The 23,615-nt window shown below is 36.7% G+C and overlaps 1 protein-coding gene across 2 annotated transcripts in view; it reads left to right on the top strand.

Moving 5' to 3' along the window:
• The window catches only part of Stxbp4 (syntaxin binding protein 4), a 127,476-nt gene that overhangs the window by 4,031 nt on the left and 99,830 nt on the right, over positions 1-23,615 (top strand). For both annotated transcript variants that reach the window (XM_013008844.1, XM_013008845.1), the window contains exons 2-6: positions 6,450-6,576; positions 8,875-9,007; positions 19,968-20,074; positions 20,229-20,442; positions 21,485-21,563. In XM_013008844.1, the coding sequence (XP_012864298.1) occupies positions 6,530-6,576; positions 8,875-9,007; positions 19,968-20,074; positions 20,229-20,442; positions 21,485-21,563 (580 nt within the window). In that variant the 5' untranslated portion in view covers positions 6,450-6,529. The remainder of the gene's footprint in view (positions 1-6,449; positions 6,577-8,874; positions 9,008-19,967; positions 20,075-20,228; positions 20,443-21,484; positions 21,564-23,615) is intronic.

The raw sequence follows: 23,615 nt of genomic DNA, 5'->3' as shown, positions 1-23,615 counted from the left end.
GGTGAAAAAATCTTGTAATTGTTCATGATGTGTAGTATGTGCCTGTGTGTGTGTGCTGAGAAATGGGAAGGTGCACTTAGATGTGAACCAATATGCTGCAGATGCATAATTTTCAACAAAAAATTCTTGGATAAGAAGACTCAAAAAAATGTGGTATATATACACAATGGAATTCTATGCCTCCATCAGAAAGAATGACATTTCCCTATTTGTTAGGAAATGGAAAGACTTGGAAAAAATATTAAGTGAAGTAAGCCAAGCCCAAAGAAACATAGGTCCCATGGTTTCCCTTATTTGCAATATCTAGTACATATATGAGTCAAGCAGAAAAGGTCAGATAATGTGATGTTAGGAAAATGAACCCTTAGATATGTATTTAAATGTTTTTTCTTTCATGCATTTGTTTCTAACGCATTCATAATATATTTCTTTGTTGCTTTGTATGTCCCTACCCCACAGTATAACCCCTGCTTTCAGTATATTTGATGTCGGTATAATTTGTGGGGGAGATGGGGAAAAAAGTCGTTTAAGGATACAGGTGGACCCGTTGCAACTATGAGAAGTACAAGTTGTCAGGTGGAAAATGAACTTTACAACTTTGGTGTGTGTGGGGGGGGAGGCATTGGGTGGGGGGGCGGGGGGAGGCTGGGAAGGGATGTGAAGGGTAAACAAAGGAGGAGGCTGCAATGCTTGATAAGAAATGTACTCATTATCTTGCCCATGTAATTGTAACCCCTCTGTGCAGTATGTTCACAAAAAATTAAAATTAAAAAAAAGACTCAAAAAGAACACAATGAAGATAGAAATCACAATTCCCATTGTTTTGCGTTTTTTAAACCGTGATAGAGGTTTTGAAGTTAATGTATATATATATTTTTTTTAAATCAAAAATAACTAAAGAAATTTGGCTAATGAAAGAACGTGAGGGTATTTGTCTTCCCAGGTATCAAGACATATACTATAAAAAAAAACCTCTGTGATTAAAATAGATTGTAGTACATGAATAAACTGACTGACCAAAAGCTAGAATAAAAATCACAGAAGAAAGCCCGGCACTGGTGGCTCACTCCTGTCTGTAATCCTAGCTACTCAGGGTCTGAGATCTGAGGATTGCAATTCAAAGCCAGCATGAGCAAGAAAGTATGGGATACTCTAATCTCCAATTAACCACCAGAAAACTGGATGTGAAGCTGTGGCTCAAAGTGGAAAAGCGCTAGCCTTGAGCAAAAGAGCTCAGGGCCAGTATCCAGGCCCTGAGTTCAAGCCCCATGACTGACAAGAAGAAAAAAAAGAAGAAAAATCACAGCAGACCCAAATACTTCAGAGATCTGATTGATAGTAAAGGTCACATCTTAAGTCAGTGAGGGAAAGATATCTGTTTAATAAGTATAGTGAGCCAACTAGATGACCTTCTTGGGGAGAAAATAGAGGAGTTGGTTCCTCTGCCTCACACTGCATATTAGGACTCATTCAACTGGATCAAAGATTTTAAATTGGAATCAGGAAAGTACTGGAGGAAACGCAAGAGAGTTATTCATGTATTCCTCAATGGGCAGAGACTTTATAATTTGACTTTAAACTCAGAAATCATAAAAGACTAATAAATTTAGCCATAAGCTTTTCTATAACAGATAATCCATAACCAAAAACAGAAGGTGGGGGAAAATGTATATGCAAATCTTAGTCTCTGTCAAATGGATAATCTCCCTAAGATTTCAGAAGCTGAACAGAAAAAAGTAATCAATGAGTAGAAAAAAATGGCAAAATAAGCAGTTCACAAAAACGGAGTTACTACATGATTCATAAAGCTTAAAGAAAAAAAAAAACCATTCTCACGGACTTCTTTAGGAAAACAGAGGAACTAGCAACAATCCAAAAAGTTATGTAATACATCATGTATTTGAAGTATATTAGTACAGCTATACTGGAGGCTTGGTTCAGCAGTAAAGTGCCTGCCTACTAAGCTCAAGGCCCTGAGTTCAAATGCCAACACCTGAGTTTAAAACCCAGTACTGTTCCCCAAAACTAATAATATAACCCCACTTGATAACATTTTGACAATTTGTATGTTTTAGTATTGCCATTTCATTAATATTTACTATCATTTTTGGCAGAAGATATTTTTATCCCATTCCATTTGATTTTCTCTATATTTTTAGAATATATAAAAGAAGTAGTTTTAGAAAGTATTTTCCAGTAAGTTCTGCTTGGGGGAGGAGGGCTACCAACAGGAAGGGAAGGATAAGGAAGAGGATGAATGAGGATACAGAGTAGTTTATTTACGAAACATGATGAACATTATTTATGAAACATGATGAAATTGTTTAATGAAGGAAGAGCTATAGAGTAAGTGTGACTGATTGGGATACATTGTGTACATGTGCAGAAATATGATGAAATAATGCTTGTACAACTAATGTGTTCTAGTAAAAATAATACTTTCCAAATACTATATACATAATGACTTTTTTATTTGGTGAGATTTCTAATTATTATAGTTCAATGAAATTGTAAGAAAAAATTTATCTATCAAAGCAAAGCTTTCTGGAATGCATTCATTTTAGAAAACAATTTTTTTTCCTTGTAGTGTTCTACTTTCTCTATTTTTGCTGACCTATCCTTTAAGACTAACCAGACTAGATAAACACTATTTTCCTTGAATGTGCATACTTCTAATGAAAACAAAATGTTTTTCTTCTGTGTCATTGTTAATGATATGGAGTTGTGTATACAAATGTGTGTGTGTGTATGACATTACTAGAGCCCCTGTTAATTGAGGGACTTGGAAGAATACTTATGTAATAAAAGGAGTAGAGATGAAATAGCAGAAGAAAGGGAAGGGCTGCAGTGACAATGGTACTTTCTTCTCACACATACACACACACAGTGACAATGGTACTTTCTACACACACACACACACACACAGAGTTACTAGGTGCCAGTGGCTCATGTCTGTAACTCTACCTACTCTGGAGTCCGAGATCTGAGGATTGAGCCAGGGAAGAAAAGTCAATGAGACTTTTATCTCCAATTAACTGGACAAAAGCCAGAAGTAGAGGTGTGGTTCAAGTGGTAAAACACCAGCCTTGAGCAAGAAAATGAAGGGAGAGCAGGAAGTCCTGAGGTCAATATCTGTTGTTGATATGGATAAGTTTAGACCCATCTTTATTGTAAGGAAGTTTAATTGTTTTCTTAAGAGAGAAACAAAAACCAACATCTTACTACTTTAATACTCTCTTCCTACTTTCTTGGAGAATGAAGTTTTTCAGTTTTTCCGCATACATTAGTTTCTCAGCATGCTATCTTACAAAAAATCAACAACTTGGATTTGAAAGCCAGGAAAAGCTGAATTCAAACCATACCATGCAGCTGCCCTGTGCCAGTGGTTAAGTCACATGGTTTTTTTAAAAAATAACTTTCAAATAAAATCTGGTTAATTATAATATGTATGAGCCAATGCAAAGGGGCTGGGTTACTTCTAACATCAAGCAACTAGCATATGGCACTTTTGCCATTTGGACTTGGATTCTTGGACCTGCATCTAGTGCATTTTTCACAATATTAATAAAATAAGTACTCCAGGAATGCTTGACGCATTGTATGACACATAGTGTCAGTAAGTGGTAGCTAGTATTGTGTTATATCAAAAGTTCTCTTGAGGTTTGAGAGGGTGTCCCGTGCATGCAGGGCTAAAGCAATTTGTAATGAATTTGTGCAAATAACACTTTTAGAACTGAACCCTCTCCTATGGCTGTGTCAGTCTTGAAGACAACTACAGAGGATTTGCCTCTGAATCACGATTAGTCAGAGCCCTAGGATATTAAGGTCCTCCCCTAGGCTTTCTTCCTCAGGGGGTAGTCCTGAGTGACTTCCTTGGTTTATGGCTGTGGGGCTTCTGCTGACGCTGTTGCTTGGTGACTTCATTTCTCTGGCTGCTGGTGATCTGCATACTTGCACCGTTCCTGTCACATGCTACTGCAGAAACTGAAGTGTATGCTTCAGGCTATAAGTACAGCTCAGGCTCAGCTCCAGAAAGGTAGCTGGCCCTTTTTCAGGGTCTAATCTTACAGAAGAATCTGTGATTCCTTCTGTGTATGGTAGTTGGAAAAGAAGATGAATCCCATGATTTCATTTCTCTGCCTCTGTAATTGCTTCAGAGAAAACAGCAGCTATTTGAAGTGATACTCACTGGTAAATTCCAACAGAGAATTTCACTAGTATCTACTGGAAAACAAAAACAAAATCCCAATACTACTGTCAGTGTACTTCTTTAACTATGAAAACTGCGATTGGGAGAATCCCTAAAAGCTCACAATGGAACCATGCTGTCGGAGCAGGCATGGTGGTTACCTACCTCTCATCCCAGCACTTGGGAGACTGAGGCAGGAGGATTTTTAAGTTCAGGGGCAGCCTGGAATGTGAAACAAGATCCTTTCTCAAAATAATAATAAAGCCAGATACTGGTAACTCAAATCTCAAAGCTTAGCTTTTCAGTAGGAATCCGAGACCTGAAAGATGGTGTTTCAAAGCCAAAGGGCACAAAAGTATATGAGGGTCTATCTCCAATTAACCCATGAAAATTCAGGACTAAAGGGGTGGCTCTATAGGTGTGGTTCACCAACTGTGAGCAAAGAAAGCCAATTGAGATCTGGAGACCCTGAGTTCAAGGCCTAGGACCAGCGCAAAAAATAAACAAAGCAAAAGAAACACACACACATGCAAGATCTATGTCAGATGCTATACATTTGTTTAACAAAGCACACAACCTCTCTGAGTAAATATTAGCTGTTGGTTATCAATCAGCTGTACCTTAAAGCTAAATTAAAAAGGAAAACCTAAACCTGATCTTCAGTTAAACCTGACATTCCACCTGAGCATCTGTCTTCTTTGCCTCCCAGGAGGACACTAATAGAAGGGTTAAAGGCTTATGTACACTACTGATTCATAGTGTTCCTTTGCGTCATTCAGATCTCTTATGTAGAAGTACTGAGCCTCTGTTCAGATTGTTTTAATTAAATGAAACTACACGATTGCCTGTAATTTTCACAGTGGAGCTATAGAAGACATTAAAATCATATTTTTTAAGTCTTTTCATAGGAAACTGTTGAAGCTCATAAAGTACAATGAGTCAGAGTAATATAGACTCTGCAGGAAGTTCCTCAAGAGAGCTGATGAGCTAAGAATTTTGTTTCTCTTCTAGTGTATTGTTCAATTATTTTTCTGACCACACTCTTTATAGCCTAATCCTCACAAGAGACATTGTCCTCAAACTTTTGTTGGTATGTAATTTTTAAGCTTAGCTCTGGTGCAAGTTGTAATAGTTACCTAAAATTTCATTCGGTGCATCCCTTTTGCCAAAGAACACAGATTTTATATAGAGCTGCAAAATAATGAAGGTATGGATTTGCATAAGCATCTATATGCAGGTATGCATATGTGTCATGTTTACCTAATGCTTTTGTTTTTTTGTTTCTTTTTTTTTGCCAGTCCTGGGGCTTGAACTCAGAGCCTGGGCACTGTCCCTGTACTTTTGCACTCAGGCTATAGCTCTACCACTTGAACCACAGCTTTTTTGGTACTTAATTAGAAATAAGAATCTCATAACTGCCTGGGTTGGCTTTGAACTTCGAATCATGATCCTCACATCTCAGCCTACTGAGTTGCTAGGATTACAGACATGAGCCACCGGGTGCCCAGCCTAGATGACTTTTTTATATATTTCTGTGCCATGCATATATTGTTGTGCCAGGCTGCAGACCCCCAAAGACCACCAGGGAGCCAAGTCCCATGCAAGTACACAAGAGCCATTTATTGCAAGCTGGAGCCAGGACTCACATTGTCACTGACGCAGTGGGTCAGAGTTGAGAGTCCCGGCCACATGTTCAGCAAGGTTTTTATAGGGTTTCCAGCAAGAAGAGGGGGTTTCCATCCTAGCAGTTACATGATTGGCTTAAGGTTTACGGGCTTCTACATAATTGGTCAGCATTTCACGGGCAAGTTTCAGGGTAGGCTCATTGGTTAGGGGCATAATCATTTCCAGTAAGGGTAGGGGCTTTCCAACTTAGTGATTACAGGATTGGTTAAATCATACATAACAAGCAGATCATTGGTTGGGATACATAAGACTACCCATAGGAATGCAGGCAACAATATATTTTTTAATTGTTTATGACCCTACAGCTGCTTTTTCCAGGAACTTGACCAACCTGTCCATTTTCCAGCAACTGGGGACGTGTTTCTCAACCCTTTGTCTAACTGGCAGTTGCTAGGGGTATAATTGCAGTTTCGATTGTGGGTTTTCTGAGAACTTTTCCAAAAACTGGTTTTTCCGATAGCTGTCCCTTAAGTGGCTAACTTGTGTTCTTCCTCAACAATATGATGTTTTTATGCAAAGTTGGCATCAAACTGAACTGTTTTGAGACCTAACAATTTGTTTCCTATTGTTCCAGTCTTTGGAAGAGGATTTCTAAACTCTTCATCAAGATCTTCATTTACACAGCTGTTAAGTCCCCAGGACTGGGGTGAAAACATGAACAAACTTCTGTCTGCTGCAGAACCATCGAGCCTACTTGAAAAGTAAATTTTAAACTAACTACTTTCTTACACTTTGAAATATATTTACTATTTGTGAACATGTTTACAAATAATTAGCATTACTATCCATTTACTAAACATTTACATATTAGTGAGCAAAATACATGTACTATTCATTAACATTTAATTAGAAGTTTTTTAAGGAAGGTATTAAGCCAGGCACTTAAGTACAATATCCTGCTGGGCTCTGATGCCTCACAATTATAACCCTAGCTACTCGTGAGCCTGAGATCTGAGGATCAAAGTTTGAAACCAGCTAAAGCAGACAAATCTGAGAGACTCTGATCTCTAATTAACCAGCAAAAAACCAGAAATGGAGAGGTATGGCTCAATTGGTAGAGTGTCCATCTGGAATAAAAAAAAGCTAAATAAGTCTGTGAGTCCTCAAGTAAAAGCTCTAGTACCAGCACATACATAAAAAAGTGCAAGATTCTACTTGATGTGCAGGTAGTAAGGTTGCAGTCAGAGGCTAACCCAGGTAAAAATTCAAGACCCTATTTGAAAAATACACTAAAGGCAAACAGGCCTGAGCCTTGGCTTAAGTAGTAGAGAGTTGCTTAGCAGGCCGGAAGATTTAGTTCAGACCTCCCCCAACCCCTGAAACAAAGACTTAAACATGTATAACGTTTATACCGCTATTATGATTTTGGAGCTTGCATATAACAATTCTGTGTAAAAAGGAAGTTATAAAACTATTGATATACAGCTGAGCACCACTGGCTCATGCCTATAATCTTAGCTACTCAGGAGGCTGAGATCTGAGGATTCCAAGTCCAAGCCAGCCCAGGCAGGAAAGTCTGTGAGACTCTTATCTCCAATAAATTACTCAGAAAATTCTGGAAGTGACTATGTGGCTCAAGTGGTAGAGTATTAGCCTTGAGTCAAAGACCAGGTCCTGAGTTCAGGCCCTATTGATATAGTTCAATGTCAATTCAGAAACAAAACCATCATGGCAAAAAAGATAAGAAGTAAGTACACTATTATTTGAATAACACATGCTATGTTTGGATTAGAAAAAGATGAGTCTTTCATTGAAAAAAATAATGTATGCTAAAGGTTATGTGTAATTTTTGAAAGAAATTCACATTTAGAGGGGTGTAGAGGTCACTGCAGAGATTGGCTGCTGAATTGAGAGATGGATAGCTTAGTTTCTGTTCTCTCCTTAGGCTCTCCTTTGAGGTTTCATTCTGCTTTTGTAACCTAATGTCCCTTGAAGAATTTGTTGGGGTGATGAAATCCATATAAATAGAACATCTGGACCCAGTCCTTCTTGGCTTTTATGTAGCTAATTGTCTGTTGTCCTAGTAACCACATGGGCTTATAGAGCTGAAACAGTACAGCAAATCTGAGATGTGATTCATACATAGAGAAGAAAATATCCAATAGCCGATGCTGTATTTTAATGTTTTTCATTCTTTTTTATCCTTTGAAAAGAATGTTCAGAAAGCTTTTTCTGAAAGATAGATACAGTGATATGTTATGGCATGAAGTCACTTTTCTCCGAGATCATATCAGGGTTTGGTATGTTGGGAGTTAGCTGGAGATCCTCTGTACTCTGCAATGACTTAATGCACCGGTGAGGCAGATCTAGACCACCTTCTGCCTCTGAAGAAAGGCAAATGGGGATAACACTTCCTAAATTTGTGCCCTAGGCCCACCAACTTAAGCTGTAAGACTTTGGGATCTTTTAGAAAAAGAAAATGAGGGTAAAAATCTTCAGAGTCTTTTAGATTACTTTGAATGGCATTATGCATGTATATTGTTCAGTCTAGTTCCATGGTGCATAAACAGGCTGACATAAGCCTTACTTCAAACTTTGACCAAATTGAAATTCAGATTTTGTTTAACCAGAGAATTCACTGTATTGAATTTCAAAAACATAAACTGGTGATACCTTTTGTAGAATCCTTTTATACTTTTGTAGAAAGGGTAGCTGGAACAAATACTATTTTTGTAATAGGAAAAGAAATTCTTTTTAAATTTAAAAGATTGAAATGGAGGTTATTTATTTTGTGTGTTTAAAATATTTTTTTATATTTTACTCCACAGAAGTAAGCATTATTTCTATAAATTCATTTTATGTTTTAGTTGTTTTGAAAAACAGAATTTAAAATATCGGTAAGTAAGAGAATCTGTTTGGCTGCTTGTTTATCACCATACTTTGTAAATGTAGTTGCTAATGGTGCTAAGCATTTGGGTTGTCTGCTTCAACAATATAAAGAAGAGATAGGGTATAGACCTTTAGCCTAACCTATGAGTACTTCCTTATTTTTCTCCTAGGAATCCTGCCTTTCAGATAATAACAATTACCAAGGAAACAGGCCTGGGTCTGAAAATCCTAGGAGGAATTAACAGGAATGAAGGCCCATTGGTATATATCCAAGAAGTCATTCCTGGAGGAGATTGTCACAAGGTAAAAATAAAAGTAAAAACATTCCCTCCCATTATCCAAACAAAATACTCACCAGTTGTAAAGTTGTTTTCCTACTTTATCAATAAGTTTTAGTAGAACCTGGAGGTCCTCAATGAAGGATAAAAAAGGATTGCAAAATAGACTTTCACCCTCAAGGATCTCTGTCCTAACAATAGATTTTACATATAGGAAAGAATAACATGTCACACTCTTAACTATTATTCTATATAGCTTGATATTATGAGAGAGAATATATGTGAGAAAGAGTCCTTTTGGTAAATTTGTTCTTATTATTGTTCTTTTGGATTTTATTAAGTACATGATCCTGCTCTTATTCCTTCCCCTACTACAAAAATTTATTTAGCAAGGAATTTGTTCATCTGGATTATTTTTTTCCCTTGCTGAGAAAAAAATTATTTCTAGAAAAAACTTTAAAAATAGTTGTAATGGTTTTAGGTTTTTTTCAGGTTTGTTCATATAATAAAGTTCTTGAAATGTATTTTCCAAGTGCAAAGTTTAAATTTTAAATTTATATATTGACATATATATGTGGCTACTCATTTTAAATTGTTAAGTAGGAACATATTTAAATGTTAAATTTAAATAAATTTAAAAAATGAGAATTTTCTTCTGTGAATCAAGTTATTTAGTGCTACTTTAGTTTTAAGGTATTAGGGGCTAGAAGGGAGAAGAAGGGAGCACACTTGATATAATACATTAACAAATCAAGATACCTAATGAATGACAATAATTTTCTTTTAAGATAGTGGAACCAGATATGGTAGTTCATGCCTTTAATCACATCTACAGGGGAGATGTGAGTAGATGGAAAGCAAGGCTGGAATTAGGAAAGGCAAAAATAATAAGAGACTCCATCTAGAAAATAACTAAAGCAAAATGGGCTAGGTGGGTGGGTAGGGAGGGTGGTCATGACTCAAGTGGTAGATGGCCTGCCTAAGAAGCTGGAAGCCAAGTTCAAAGCTTAGTAGCAACCCACCCCACCATCAAAAAAAAGACAAGCGGTCAAGAATCACATGATTATCGCCACAGATGCAGAAAAGGCCTTTAATAAAATTCAACATTCATTCATGCTAAAAGCTCTGGAGAAAATAGGAATAGAAGGAACATTTCTAAAAACAATAAAAGCCATTTATGACAGACCAATAGCCAATATTATACTTAATGGGGAAAAGCTACAACCAATCCTCCTAAAATCAGGAACAAGGCAAGGATGCCCACTGTCTCCACTCCTCTTCAACATAGTCCTAGAACCCTTAGCCAGGGCAATAAGGCAAGAAAAAGACATTAAAGGGATCCGCATAGGGAAAGAAAAAGTTAAACTATCCCTTTTTGCAGACGACATGATACTATACCTCCACGATCCCAAAAACTCCATCCCCAAACTTTTAGAAATCATAAGTCACTTCGGCAAAATAGCAGGATACAAAATAAACCCACAAAAATCAGTTGCCTTCCTATACACTGATAACGTACAGGAAGAGAGGGAAATAAAGGGAGCAACCCCATTCACAATAACCTCCCAAAAAATAAAATATTTAGGAATTAACCTAACCAAAGATGTAAAAGAACTATTTAATGAGAACTATAAAAAGTTAAAGAAAGAAATTGCAGAAGACACTAGGAAATGGAAAGACCTCCCATGCTCCTGGATAGGCCGACTTAATATAGTAAAGATGGTAATACTTCCAAAACTAATATACAAATTCAATGCAATTCCTATTAAAATCCCAATGACGTACATCACTGAAATACAGAAAACAGTCCAAAAATTTATATGGAACAACAAAAGACCTAGAATAGCCAAAACAATTCTAGGGGATAAAGACAATATGGGAGGGCTATCCATGCCGAACTTCAAACTCTACTACAGAGCTATAATAACAAAGACAGCATGGTACTGGCACAAAAACAGACCCGAAGACCAATGGAACAGAATAGAAGATCCAGAAATAAATCCACAGGCCTACAGCCAGCTGATATTCGACAAAGGAGCCAAAGACATACAATGGAAGAAACACAGCCTCTTCAACCGCTGGTGCTGGGAAAACTGGGCAGCCACATGCAGAAAACTAAAAGTGGACCCCAGCCTATCACCATGCACCAACATCAACTCAAAATGGATTAAAGACCTTAATATTAAATCTGAATCTCTGAAACTACTGCAGGACAGAGTAGGAGAGACACTTGAACTAATAGGCACAGGAAGGAACTTCCTGAACAGAGTCCCAGGGTCACAACAAGTTGGAGAGAGACTCGACAAATGGGACTACCTTAAAATAAAAAGCTTCTGCACAGCTAAATCTATCGCAACTAAGCTAGAAAGACAACCAACTAATTGGGAAAAAATATTTACCAGCAATATATCAGACAAGGGGTTAACATCCTGTATATACAGGGAACTCAAGAAACTAATCCCTCCCAAACCTAACAAACCAATTACTAAATGGGCAAGGGAACTAAAGAGGGACTTCTCAAATGAAGAAATAAAAATGGCAAAGAAACACATGAGGAAATGTTCATCATCCCTGGTGGTGAAGGAAATGCAAATAAAGACAACCCTGAGATACCACCTTACCCCAGTCAGAATGTCCCACATCCACAAATCAGCCAACGACAAATGCTGGAGGGGATGTGGAGAAAGAGGAACCCTATTACACTGCTGGTGGGAATGTACACTTATACAACCACTTTGGAAAGCAGTCTGGAGGGTCCTTAGAAAGCTAAAGATTGACCTCCCTTACGACCCAGTCATACCACTTCTAGGCATCTACCCTGAACAACAGGAACCAATATACAAGGACACGTGCACCTCCATGTTTATTGCAGCACTGTTCACAATAGCTAGGATATGGAAACAACCCAGATGCCCCACCACAGATGAATGGATCCAAAAATTGTGGTATCTATACACAATGGAATATTATGCAGCCATTAGAAATGACAAAATAATGGCATTTGCAGGGAAATGGATGGAGCTGGAAGGAATCATGTTGAGCGAGGTAAGCCAAGAGCAAAGAGACAAACGGTACATGGTCTCCCTGATAAGTGGATGCTAAATCCAAAATGTTAGGTGATATGACAAAACTAACAGGACTTAAGAAACAAAGAACTCCTACTCATCTGGTTGAACCACTACTAAATATCCCCATGCTGCTGATCACATGTATGGTGTATAACATGTGAACACTGTTATATATTACAGACTGTGATGACTGTGATAGACAATTTGCTCCAGGAAAGTTAGAATGAACTTGTGACTTAGAAATTATGTAATCACTTAATCACAATCAAAAAAAAAAAAAAAAAAACTTCGGGAAGGGAGGGAGGAAGGGGATGGTAGGGGGAAAACAATGGAGGGGCTAACAATGTTCAAGAGGAAGTGTACTCATTACCTCACTCATGTAACTGTAACCCTCTGTATAGTATCTTTACAATAAAAAAAAAGACAAGCATTTGTGCTTCTTTTATTTAATTAGAAACCATTTGAAGCTAGAGTAATAATTAGATAGATATAGCGCTGAATGACACTTTCTGCTGTCATTGTAAGCAAACTAAGAAATTATTCCCATGATAAATACTTTTTCTTATTGCTTTGGCTTAGAATTTCATTAAAAAAAAGAGAGAATTAAAAAGTGAAACTTTCTAATGGACTTACACTGTCTCATTTCCACTAGAGAGCAGCATAGAGTTATTAATGTTCTAGTCAAGGCAAAAAAGAATACAGCCAGAGTAGAGAAAGGTGTAGGAGAGTTCACTTATTTTCCACTGGTTACATTTACTTCTCAATATTTCCTCAAGGTGGAGCACCATAGGTAGTTTTCTTTTCTTCAAATACTAAGTAGATACAATTATGTTTAAAAATATTTAATAATGTCCATACTGAGGTCTAAATACTCTTCTGCATATGGTAGTAAGTTCCTAATCTACAGAAATTTCTGCATATTGGGGACGGCTTATAAGACAAGTGATAGGCTCATAAGGCTCCCCTTATTAAGAAGGTGACTTCGTCAGCTTAATATTTTCTGAAATGCATGGGAATGGCTTAAGGTGCTGTAATTTCATTTTAATGTAAGTTTTTAGAATTAATACAGTATATAGCTGGCTTTTTTTTTTTTCACAAGTATTCCCAAACTAAAAGGGACTTACTGGAACTCTGAAAGAATATTCTTCAAATAATTATATTTACCCATCCGGTTCCCACAACCAGATATTATTGTTCTGGCAAATGTGAGAATTCTTGAGCAGTTAAGCCATATATCATGTTTCTTTGAAAACCATAATCCCAGAGTTCAAAATTTGGCATGTAATGAGCACAATTTTTCACTTCAGGAAGGAAACAAGATTTCCCTCTCTGGAGGTAGCTTAGAGATTGAGAACAACTATCCCAGGTACTGAGTTAAGGAATGAGGAAAGCTCCAAGGCCATTTTCACCCATCAGCTAGCCCCCTGTCCATACATTCAGCAATTGGTCTTAGGTCTCTCCTAGCCTCAAAAGTCCTGTGAGTTTCATACCCACCCATCCAATTTCCTGATAAGATTTTCCATGTGGATTTAGAGGCATCTCAAAACTCAACATTTCTGAGCTACATGGCATGATATTCACCTCAGTGCCCTCATCTCATTTCTTCCCAGTCAGAGGCTTCTCCAGTGATGAGTAGCACAGTGAAGTAACACAAAGTCAGAAAACCTAACCACATCATAACTGCTTCCTCTCCCAGGATGACCTATTTAGCTCATGTACTGAGGACTTCTTTTCTTACTAAGAAGCCCTTGATTCTACTCTCCCTACTTATCTTAAGCTGTCATCCATTTGATTTTATGATCTGCTTTGATGCATCATGCCTACTTTCCTTTTCTCCCATCCTGCCTCAGTAATATCTACCCTGCCTTCCTACAGGGTTCTGTGTAGTGTGGCTTTTGCCCTTGACTTCTCTATTTCTCCATCCCTATGCTTCCAAGAGACTGGCCTTCTCTCAGTCCCTGGAAATGGTTGCTTTATTACCTTATCTACCATTACATTAGACTGGGAACTAGATTTTCTTCCTTTTCTATTACCAGATACCAATTCAAAGGCTACTTCCTAGGTGAGATGTTCACCAGTCTTGATATCTGTGATTGTTTTAGCAACCCTAATGAACTATTAGTTGGTATATATATTTCCTAAGTGCAAAAATTCAAACCAGTTTTATTCACAGTAGTGTCCTTAGTAAGATGCTTGACTTGTATCACTTGCTTAATTAGTATTAATTATTATTGACTGAAGGGTCCCTTGATCATTACATTTCTGTGATTTGCCTTTTTACTATTCTATGCTGCCATTTGGGTACCATACCAACATATCTACTTTTCTTCTCTGGCCCTGAGTGTCACATTTAGATATCACGTGAGGTTTTTAAGTGGTTTTTGTTAATTTCATTACTGCTAATAACACTCGGAAAGCAAGCAAGAATCAAAAGCTTCTCAAACCTGATAGCTTAGTTTATTCTAAGATGTATGCTAACACATATGCTTATAAGCTATGTATATCCATATATAATGCATACATATAAATTGTGTGTAGTGTGTGTTTTGTGTGTGTATATTTTTTCACATCTCTAGAATTGAGATGGGTCTCACAATCCATGCTTAATTGCCAACATTTTTTTCCTTAGTACTATTTATGTAAGTAATATTGACTTATAATCAGTGACATCTTAGATTTGATCTTGTTATCAGGTCCTGTAGTTAAAGACAAAAGTCACACAGATGCAGGTGCTTCTGATTGGTCTGTGTCCACAAAGGATGCAGAAGGGCATATTTAACTTTAAGAACAGATCTGTTCTCAGATCTGTAAAACCTTCCCCTGGCACTTAGATGGATCTTTTGACCAATTTCCTGGTGGTAGCTAAGGAAGTGATAGCCAAAAATGCTTACTTTTCAAGATCATTCTCGTTTGCCAGTGCTATTTTTGTCATAACCATCTTAATTTTTTCAGGCCAACTTCTGGACCTCAGCAATTTAATGTTATTTTATTCCTAACACTGCACTGGAGAAAACATTCATGAGAAGGAAATGATTTGGTCAACTGGAAAAATTAGGGCTCCTAGCTCTGGAATTTCTGAATTAATAGTCTATAATTCAGGATGGGGAAGTAAGAGTAAGCAAAGATAAGACAAAATGCGTTAATACAAGCCGGGCGCCAGTGCTCACTCCTGTAATCCTAGCTACTGAGGAGGCTGAGATCTGAGGATCATGGTTCAAAGCCAGCCTGGGCAGAAAAGTCCATGAGACTCTTATCTCCAATTAACCACTAGCAAACCGGAAGTGGTGCTATGGCTCAAGGGGTAGAGTGCTCACCTTGAGCTGAAGAGCGCAGGGATAGTGCCCAAGCCCAGAGTTCAAGCTCCACAACTGATAAAATAAATAAATAAATAAATAAATAAAAATTAATACAATTAAGTAAAGCTGGGGAATTGGAAAAAACTTGTAGCAGAAGATAGTGTTGAATCTGGCTGTGAAGTTAGAGTGAGAGTTTATCAGCTAAAGTCATAGGTGGGTAAATGGTGGCATGCCAAATAGAAATTGATACATGGAGGTTGAAAGCCTACAGCTGATTAGATGAACATTCTCCGAGAATAGGATAGAGAATGCTTCTGCCAGGGTGGGAGATGTGTGATGAGACTAGAAAAAAGCTAGTTTATTTTGCTCATTTTTAGAAGTAGAGGACTTTCACCTTTTCTCTACTAGTGGGCAGTCATCAGAAGTTGTCAGTTGAAGAGTTACATAATTTATCAATCATGTGAAGATGATCCACAGCAGATAGAAGAGTCTGAGTCACCTTACTTTATTTAAAACTTACAATGTACTTTGCATGCTGTTTGAATGGTATAGCAACCTTATGTTATAGATATTTACTCTCACTTTGAAGCCCAGAAAATAGTTGGAGTTTCATAGTGATTACACAGCTTTCATCAAGTTTATATTAACAACTAGAGATAAAAGAAGGGTACAGGACTATGTATAGTGCTGCATACCTGGAATCCCTTGTACATAGGAGGCAGAGATAGGAAGATCACGGTTCAAGGCCAGCCTGGACAAAAAAATTAGGGAGATTGCCACCTCAACAAATAAGTCAGGCACAGTAGAATGTGTTTTACCCCAGCTTCTCCAGAGGCTTAGGTAGCAGGACTGCAGTCTGAGGTGTGGGTCTAAGCAAAAAGCACAAATCCCCTGAAAAACAAATTAAAGCAGAAAATCCCAGGGACATGGATCAAGTAAGCCAGGCTCTGAGTTCAAATTCAAATGCTGCCCTCGCCCCAAAAAAAGTTTAGTCTGTAGTTTGTGAAAGTATAGGGCAGGCAGGAATCTAAAAGCTTACAGAAGGAGCATGCCTTTTGGGCATAATTACTTAGTTAAATCAGAATCAGGCTGTATACTTGGATTCTAATAATATGTTATCGTTGGAAGTGAAGAGTGCTAGTAGTTTTTAACAACAATGTGGCTATGGTTAGGGACATACACTTTTCAATGTCTACATGACTGTCCGTGTGAGGAAGTTCTATCTGAAGGTCAGCATGGGGAAGTTTCTGGTAGGTGGCTTGCCAAGTCATGTAATTGCTCAGTCACTGCTGAGAGAGAATACAGACTGAGGAAGAGGGCTCAGCCTACCCCTGAAGTCACAATTTCACATATACGTTAACCCAGCTGGAGCAGAATTCATTCGTTTAGAATGCCAGAGTTTTACAGAAATAACTTTGTTTTCATTTCAGGTTCTGACTTTTAAACAGGCTCAGAAATTCACATGATAGGCTTAGATTTTATTCTAGGAGTTGAGTGAAAGATTTAAAAAAAATATCTTGTAAATACTTTTTTGAAAGTAAAAAATAAGCAGAGTGTAGTAGTGCATGCCTCACAGCACTTGGGAAGTTGAGATAGGAGGATCATGAGTTCAAGGCCAACGTGGGATAATAGGAAAGTAAACATAAAAATGCCAGTTCATGTGGATTGCTATCGCAGTCCAAAGACATTTTTCCTGTTCTCTCTCTCATCTTGGTGGAAAATGCTCCTTTGCTACATTAGAATACTTCAACACAAGACAGGTTAAGTTCCCTCAGCACTACCAACACTATACAGCCAGACAAGAAAGAAAGAGTGGGAAGTCATAGATCAATCTAAATGTTGTGGCCCACTTGTGTTTTCTTTGCCTTTTCACTACACCCCTGAAAACCCACTGTGATTCCTATTGGATCCATGAATACAGAAGTTAACAGCAAACAAGATTTTAGCAAACAAGATTACGCAAAGAAGACTGTGAACTCCTCTGTCCCCTTCCCTCTCTTTCACTGTTTATGAAAGTCTAGCTAGTAGATTGCAGAGCTCAAATCCAAATTCTGGTCTATCTGATTGCTAAACACTACACTGTTTGCAGTTCAGTTCATTACTTCTAAAGGCTTCTACCCAGATGAAAGATAGTTATCATCTGATTTATAGTCATCATCATAGAATCTTGCCTCTTCAAGGAAATTTAGTAAGAGGAAGGAACTATAAGTTCTGAGAACATTCACACTGAAACACAATAACCTAATTTTCTTACTGCCTGCCACCATCACTTTTAAAACCTTTCTTTGCCTCCCTGTCTGTGTCTTCTGCATGCTTTGATCATGTTTTTCTTTCAGTTGCTGTCAGGCTTAGGGATATTAGTTAATATTGCTGTTGACATTAAATCTCAACTAACATCTACTTTATGAAGCCATTTCTAATAAGGAATTACTTTATTACTAATATAAATAAATAACTATAAATTATATAAGTATACTTTATTACTAATATTATTTATTTCTAATAAGGAATTATTTTATTAAATTGTGTAAAGCTGGATTCAACAATGACAGATACTTACTTTTAAATATTAGACTAAAAAATTTTCTATTTGACCCTTCCAATACCAGTATGTGTTAATGTGTGTATATATGTATATGCAACTGGAATATTGTGTGTGTGTGTGTGTGTGTGTGTGTGTGTGTGTGTGTGTGTGTGTAAATGGTTAGGTTTTTTATTGACATTTTAGTTTAATTTTTAGTAAGTGAGTATGCTTAACTAAAATTTTGCATTGTAAATTACAAGCAAATGGACACAAGTGTCTGAGTATAATCTTGGGACAGTTCATTTAAATGCATACATAGTGAAACTATGTCTAAAAAGAATGCAGGCAAGATATAACTGTGTTTAGAAAAATCAGCCCTTCTGTGTTATTGAATATGTACGAAGGATCCATATGGTAGATATTTTCTTCATGTACTTAGTCTTTCCTAGCATCATATTCCAGTACTTCCATACATTTTCAAATATAAAGAAAATATTACTGATGTCTACAGCTATTGTGTGCTATGTTGTCTGATCTTGAAATCCAAATTAATTTGTAAATTAAACAAAATTCTAAAACCAAATTGCCTGTTATAGTTTAATTGTTTAATATTTAGATTACAGAAGGATCATAAGGTTTTGTGTTTATAACTCATGTATTTTACACAGTATTTGAGATATGGACCTATAAAATCTTTTCATGAACATTTTACATTTGCTTAGCTTTCTTTGTACTCATTTGTTAGTAGAAGTAAAATATTACTGTTTCTCTTAAATATTTCAGTTCATACTGAAGATTATTCAACTAAAAGATATATCTTAATAAGTAAGACTTTAAAGCCAGATGTTTCACTGAATTTGTAGAAGCTATTTCAACACCATCAGGATAAAAAGTGAGCCTTTAATCTGTATATGTTAAATTTCTGTTACTGTAACCAGTACCTGATATAGAAAGGATTCTTATAGCAAGGAAGGATTGATTGGGTTCACAGTCTGTGATAAGTTGAACTGCCACTTTGGGCCTAAGACAGTATGTCATGGCAGGATATGTGGCAGAGCAAAACTGCTGATTTCATGTCCAGGAAGCAAAGAAAGAGAAGGAACTGTGAGTCCTGTAGTTTCCTTTGAAGGGAATACCTTCAAGGATCCTAAGACTAACAGTTGGCTCCGCCTCTTACGTTTCTACCCCCTCTCCAAAGGGCCAAGCTAGGACCAAGTCCTAGCACATGGGACTCTAGGAGACCATCAAGATCTAAGCACCAAGGAAGTTTTTTTCAGTAATTATGTGAATAATACTTTTTGCCTTTATACTAGCAATAAGGAAAAAGTACTTTAGTAACTGTATAAGAAGGGAGCTTATGTTTCTCTTCAGTTTATATCTTAGAGAGGAAATACCAGTGATTGAATTACTTGCCTAACAACCACATTACATCTTACGATTGAGATTGAAATGCTCTTATTTGCTTAGTTATGTATGAGCAGATTCAAGACTTCACAAAAACAATTCCAAGCAGCCAGTCATTATATGCAGGACTTGACTAATATATGCATAGTCAACTAAGCTGCATAGCTGACTAAGAAGATGTTACAGTATGGATAGGATCAATATAATTAATATCCTTGACTACATTTTAAAAATCTAGTCTACATAATTCCTCACATCCATAGTTTGGTGGAAGAAGATACAGGAATCCTCAAAAACTACACTGAATGAGCATCTTATATTCTGAAATATCCCTTGAACGTTTTGCTTACTTTTATTATTATTATAGTCAGAGCTTTACCAATCTCAGAGGGCTATGCATTTAAAACAGGTCTCCTTTCCTGGTATTCAGGCTCATCTCCTAATATCACTGGATTCCCTACTATGCAAATTTTTTCATGGAATGCATGAACTATACAACTCCATTACCAAATCAGACTTTAATCAAAACATTTACTATTGACAGTCTCTAAAATGTTTCTTTTGGCTCTTTCTCTAAGACATTCTTTATAATTTTTAATTGCCTTAATGAAGGCCATTAACTTTTTCAAAAAGTTTCATTATTTTCTTTGCAAATGTGTCGTGTTTTAAATTTTATTATTCTTATTTTTTTAGGATGGACGTTTGAAACCAGGAGATCAACTGGTCTCAGTAAACAAGGAGTCCATGATTGGTGTATCATTTGAAGAAGCAAAACACATAATTACCAGAGCCAAGTTGAGGTAGTGAGTCTATCCATGAGATAGACTAAAAACATTTAACATGTCTCTTCCAGCATAGTAATTTAATTGTGTTAAGTAATTAAAAAATTTATCTTTGCACTCATTTGTATTAGATTTGTTGCATATCCATAAAGTGATTTGTCTTGTATGCTAGGTCAGAGTCCTCTTGGGAGATAGCATTCATAAGACAGAAATCTGATGATGGTCATCCAGAAAACATCTTGTGTCCATCCCTGTTACAAGGAGAAAGTGGACCTCCAGCCTCAACATTTAATCTTTTTTCTCCTCCTTGTGAAATACTCGTTCCAAAGATCTCATCCACTCCCAAGACTGAAGATGCTCCCTTACCTTCTTTTAACATGAATCAGGTAATCTTAAACTTCTTTGCTTATGTAGTAAATCTATAAACTTTCTGTATCTTTATGTTGTTTGAATAGATATAGAACTGTAATTTTTTTTTTTTGGGTCCGGTCATGGGGCCTGAACTCTGGGCCTGGGCGCTGTCCCTCAGCTCTTCAGCTCAAGGCTAGTGCTCTACCCCTTGAGCCACAGCGCCACTTCTGGCTTTTTTCTTTTTGCTTATGTGGTGCTGAGGAATTGAACCCAGGGCCTTATGCATGCAAGGCAAGCGCTCTGCCACTGAGCCACCTTCCCAGCCCTAGAACTGTAATTTTATTAATGCTGTTTGTTAACCAATTACTGTTTCGTTTTGTTGTTCTATATTTTTATAATGTTTTATCAAGAAAGATATATTTTGAAGTCAAAGTTTCCTTTGTCTAAGAGCATCATCAGTTAGAAAATAGCAGCATGACAAAATGATACTGTAAATATATATACCTAGATACCACTCCAAACTCTGAGGTATGTTACATTTGGTTTCAGGCAGTCTCTATCATGGTTCAATTCATTACCATCTTCAGCATCTTCATTTTCTACTTGATAAAATTCAGACACTCATTATTATTCCTTAGTTGTTTTTTTTTTCCCAACACAGTGAAGCTAACCCCAGTCATCTACTCTGTGTATGTGGTAGAAGATAGTTTACCCTATTACAGTGATACAAAATGGGGAAACTCAATATTACAGTTAATGCCAACATTGTACTGTATCATCTTACTATAACTGTTTGGTAGCCTTTCAGCCAGTATGGTGAACTTAAAGAGACAGAATGTAAGAGTTTGTCCACCCTTTATACTTTATCTTTAAAGATAAGGTACATGGCTTTATGTTTTATTAGCATTGGACATTGTAGAGCTAAAAGCATTTGTTACCTGCAGTTCCAAATTGACTTTGTTTGTAGATGACTGTGATTGAGAGGTTTTGGGTTTTTTCTTTTAATGTTAACATGACCACCTAGACCTGTCTTTGACCTACTTTAAAAAATTACTTGTTTCTGATTTTCTTTCACAGATGAAACCTGGATACAAGAAAACAGAATATACTACAATTACTTCATTAGACAGCAGCTCAGGGGATAGGTCTAATTCAGGTAGTACACATTTCATTTCTCTTTCCTGTTAGTGTTTCAATTACTCCCACTCTCAATAAGAGTACATAATATGACTTAATAGACTTTAAATAAGGCTTCATTATGCCTGAAAGCAGGTTGTCCCTATGGTGAAAATGACTTGAGGTTTACTGAAGCGTGAGGGGCTTATGTTAAATCTTTCCCTAGGACCATTCACAGGCAGAGCCCTTTTGGGCCCTGGTCTTTGAGTTGAGAATAACAACACCTGTGTCATTGTGGTTATTGTGAATATTAATAAACTTCTATATGTAATGTAGTTAGTTCATTACCAGACTAGAAATAAGAGAAATAGAGTGAACCTTTAATTATCTTTACTGTTAGACCAAGCAAATTTTTAGTAAGGGTACTTAGAGGAAAGTACATCTCAGCATATGTGAGGTTGTGTCCTGGTCTCTCTTTCTCTTTCTCTCTTGTCTGTCTCTCACCTCCTTAGCATCTCACCCGTACATTTACATTTGAGTTGAGTAAGATCAGTCTGGAGTCATTACTAGGTTTCCTGGGGTTTACATATGGTTACTGAGCCCTAATTTTAGGTCAGGCTCCAAGCTGGAAGATAGGTCTCCTAAGTAGAAGTCAAAAAGATAAAAAAAAATAAAGTTGATTTACCTGCTGCCTAGTCTTCCATACTGTTTCAATCCATGGTCATCTTCTATAGTTTTTATGTCACATTTCAGACATTGAACTGGCGTATAGAACTTACCCTAAGGAAAATAATGCATGTTTGGTACTTTTTAAATCTCATTCATGGTCAGAAATTCTTGATAACAAAGGAGACTCTCCTGCTTTTATCAGAATTGTTAAAAATCTATTTCACTAAAGTCAATCTTTCTCAAGGTTTAATTCCATTTGGTGCTAAAAGTCAGTAACCATTTTTTTTTATAATCTTGACACCTATAAGCTATATTAAAGATTTTACATAGAATGTTGAGGATGTGTTAAAGGTTTAGAGGAAGACTATTTATTTTCATGTGCACTTCTTATGTTCTTAAGAAAGAGAATGCAAATCATTTTGTACTTAGAGACAGATGCTCTGAGAAATTAAAAAAAAATTAAAACACTGCATAAAGATGTGACATTTTAAAGTTTTTTTCTCTTCCTCTTGTTCCTATGTAGAACTAGTAAAATACCATTTAAAAGCGTTTTTAGAAAAGTGACAATTTAGATAGTATGGATTGACATAAATTATAGAAACTTGTTTTAAAAACTTGGCATATTAAAACACATAGTTTTTCAAGGTCTCGCTTATGGCACTGGATTTCTTATTCCTGCAATCAGGACGAAGGCATATCTATATCATCAGAGCTTCTTAAAAAGGTCTAGGGGGATAGGTGTGGGGTCTATTATGTTCAGCTCTTAAAAGTCCATTTATACTAGTTGCAGTATATACCTTCTGGGAAATAAGACAGGGTTTTTAGCTCAAAAAGTTCTGTCTGTGTCATGTAATGATTAGCATTTATGAGCTTTTCTAGAGTGCTTTCAGAATTCACATAAGGAAGCTACTTGTTTTCCATTCAAATGAATACCATTATCTTTTGGAATCTTGAATACGATTTTCCTCTTTTTTGTAACAACAATAAAAAAAACCCCTTTATCTTACAGTTAGTAAGACTTTGTACTGGTTGCATGTCTGTTTGTCTTTTAAGTTGCCATTCCCATGGAGCTTCATTTTGAATAATAGCAAATAATTGTCTACCTTCCCCCCCCCCCAACACACACACACACTACTGTCAACAGCAGAGTGCCTCTAACTCATTCTGCTTGCTCAGCTTTACTTGCTGGATTGGTACTCTACCATTGGGCCATACCTCCAGCACTGTTTACTGCTAGTTTTATACCTTTTAGGACTCAAACAAAGCTAATTGATAGGATGCATTTTAGACTTCACAGAAGAAAAAAAAAATCAGAAAAACAAAAGTGAAACTTGCCAACTGATTAAACAGAATTATTTTTGAACAGCAGGAACCAAGAACACATCCTGTCAAATAAAAAGTTCTGTCCAATTAGGTTTCCAAT

The sequence above is a fragment of the Dipodomys ordii genome, unplaced genomic scaffold, assembly GCF_000151885.1.
Source record: "Dipodomys ordii isolate 6190 unplaced genomic scaffold, Dord_2.0 Scaffold7, whole genome shotgun sequence".
Classification (NCBI taxonomy): Eukaryota; Metazoa; Chordata; class Mammalia; order Rodentia; family Heteromyidae; genus Dipodomys; species Dipodomys ordii.
The sequence above is the reverse complement of the archived record's forward strand: the minus strand, read 5'-3'. Positions and strand labels throughout refer to the sequence as shown.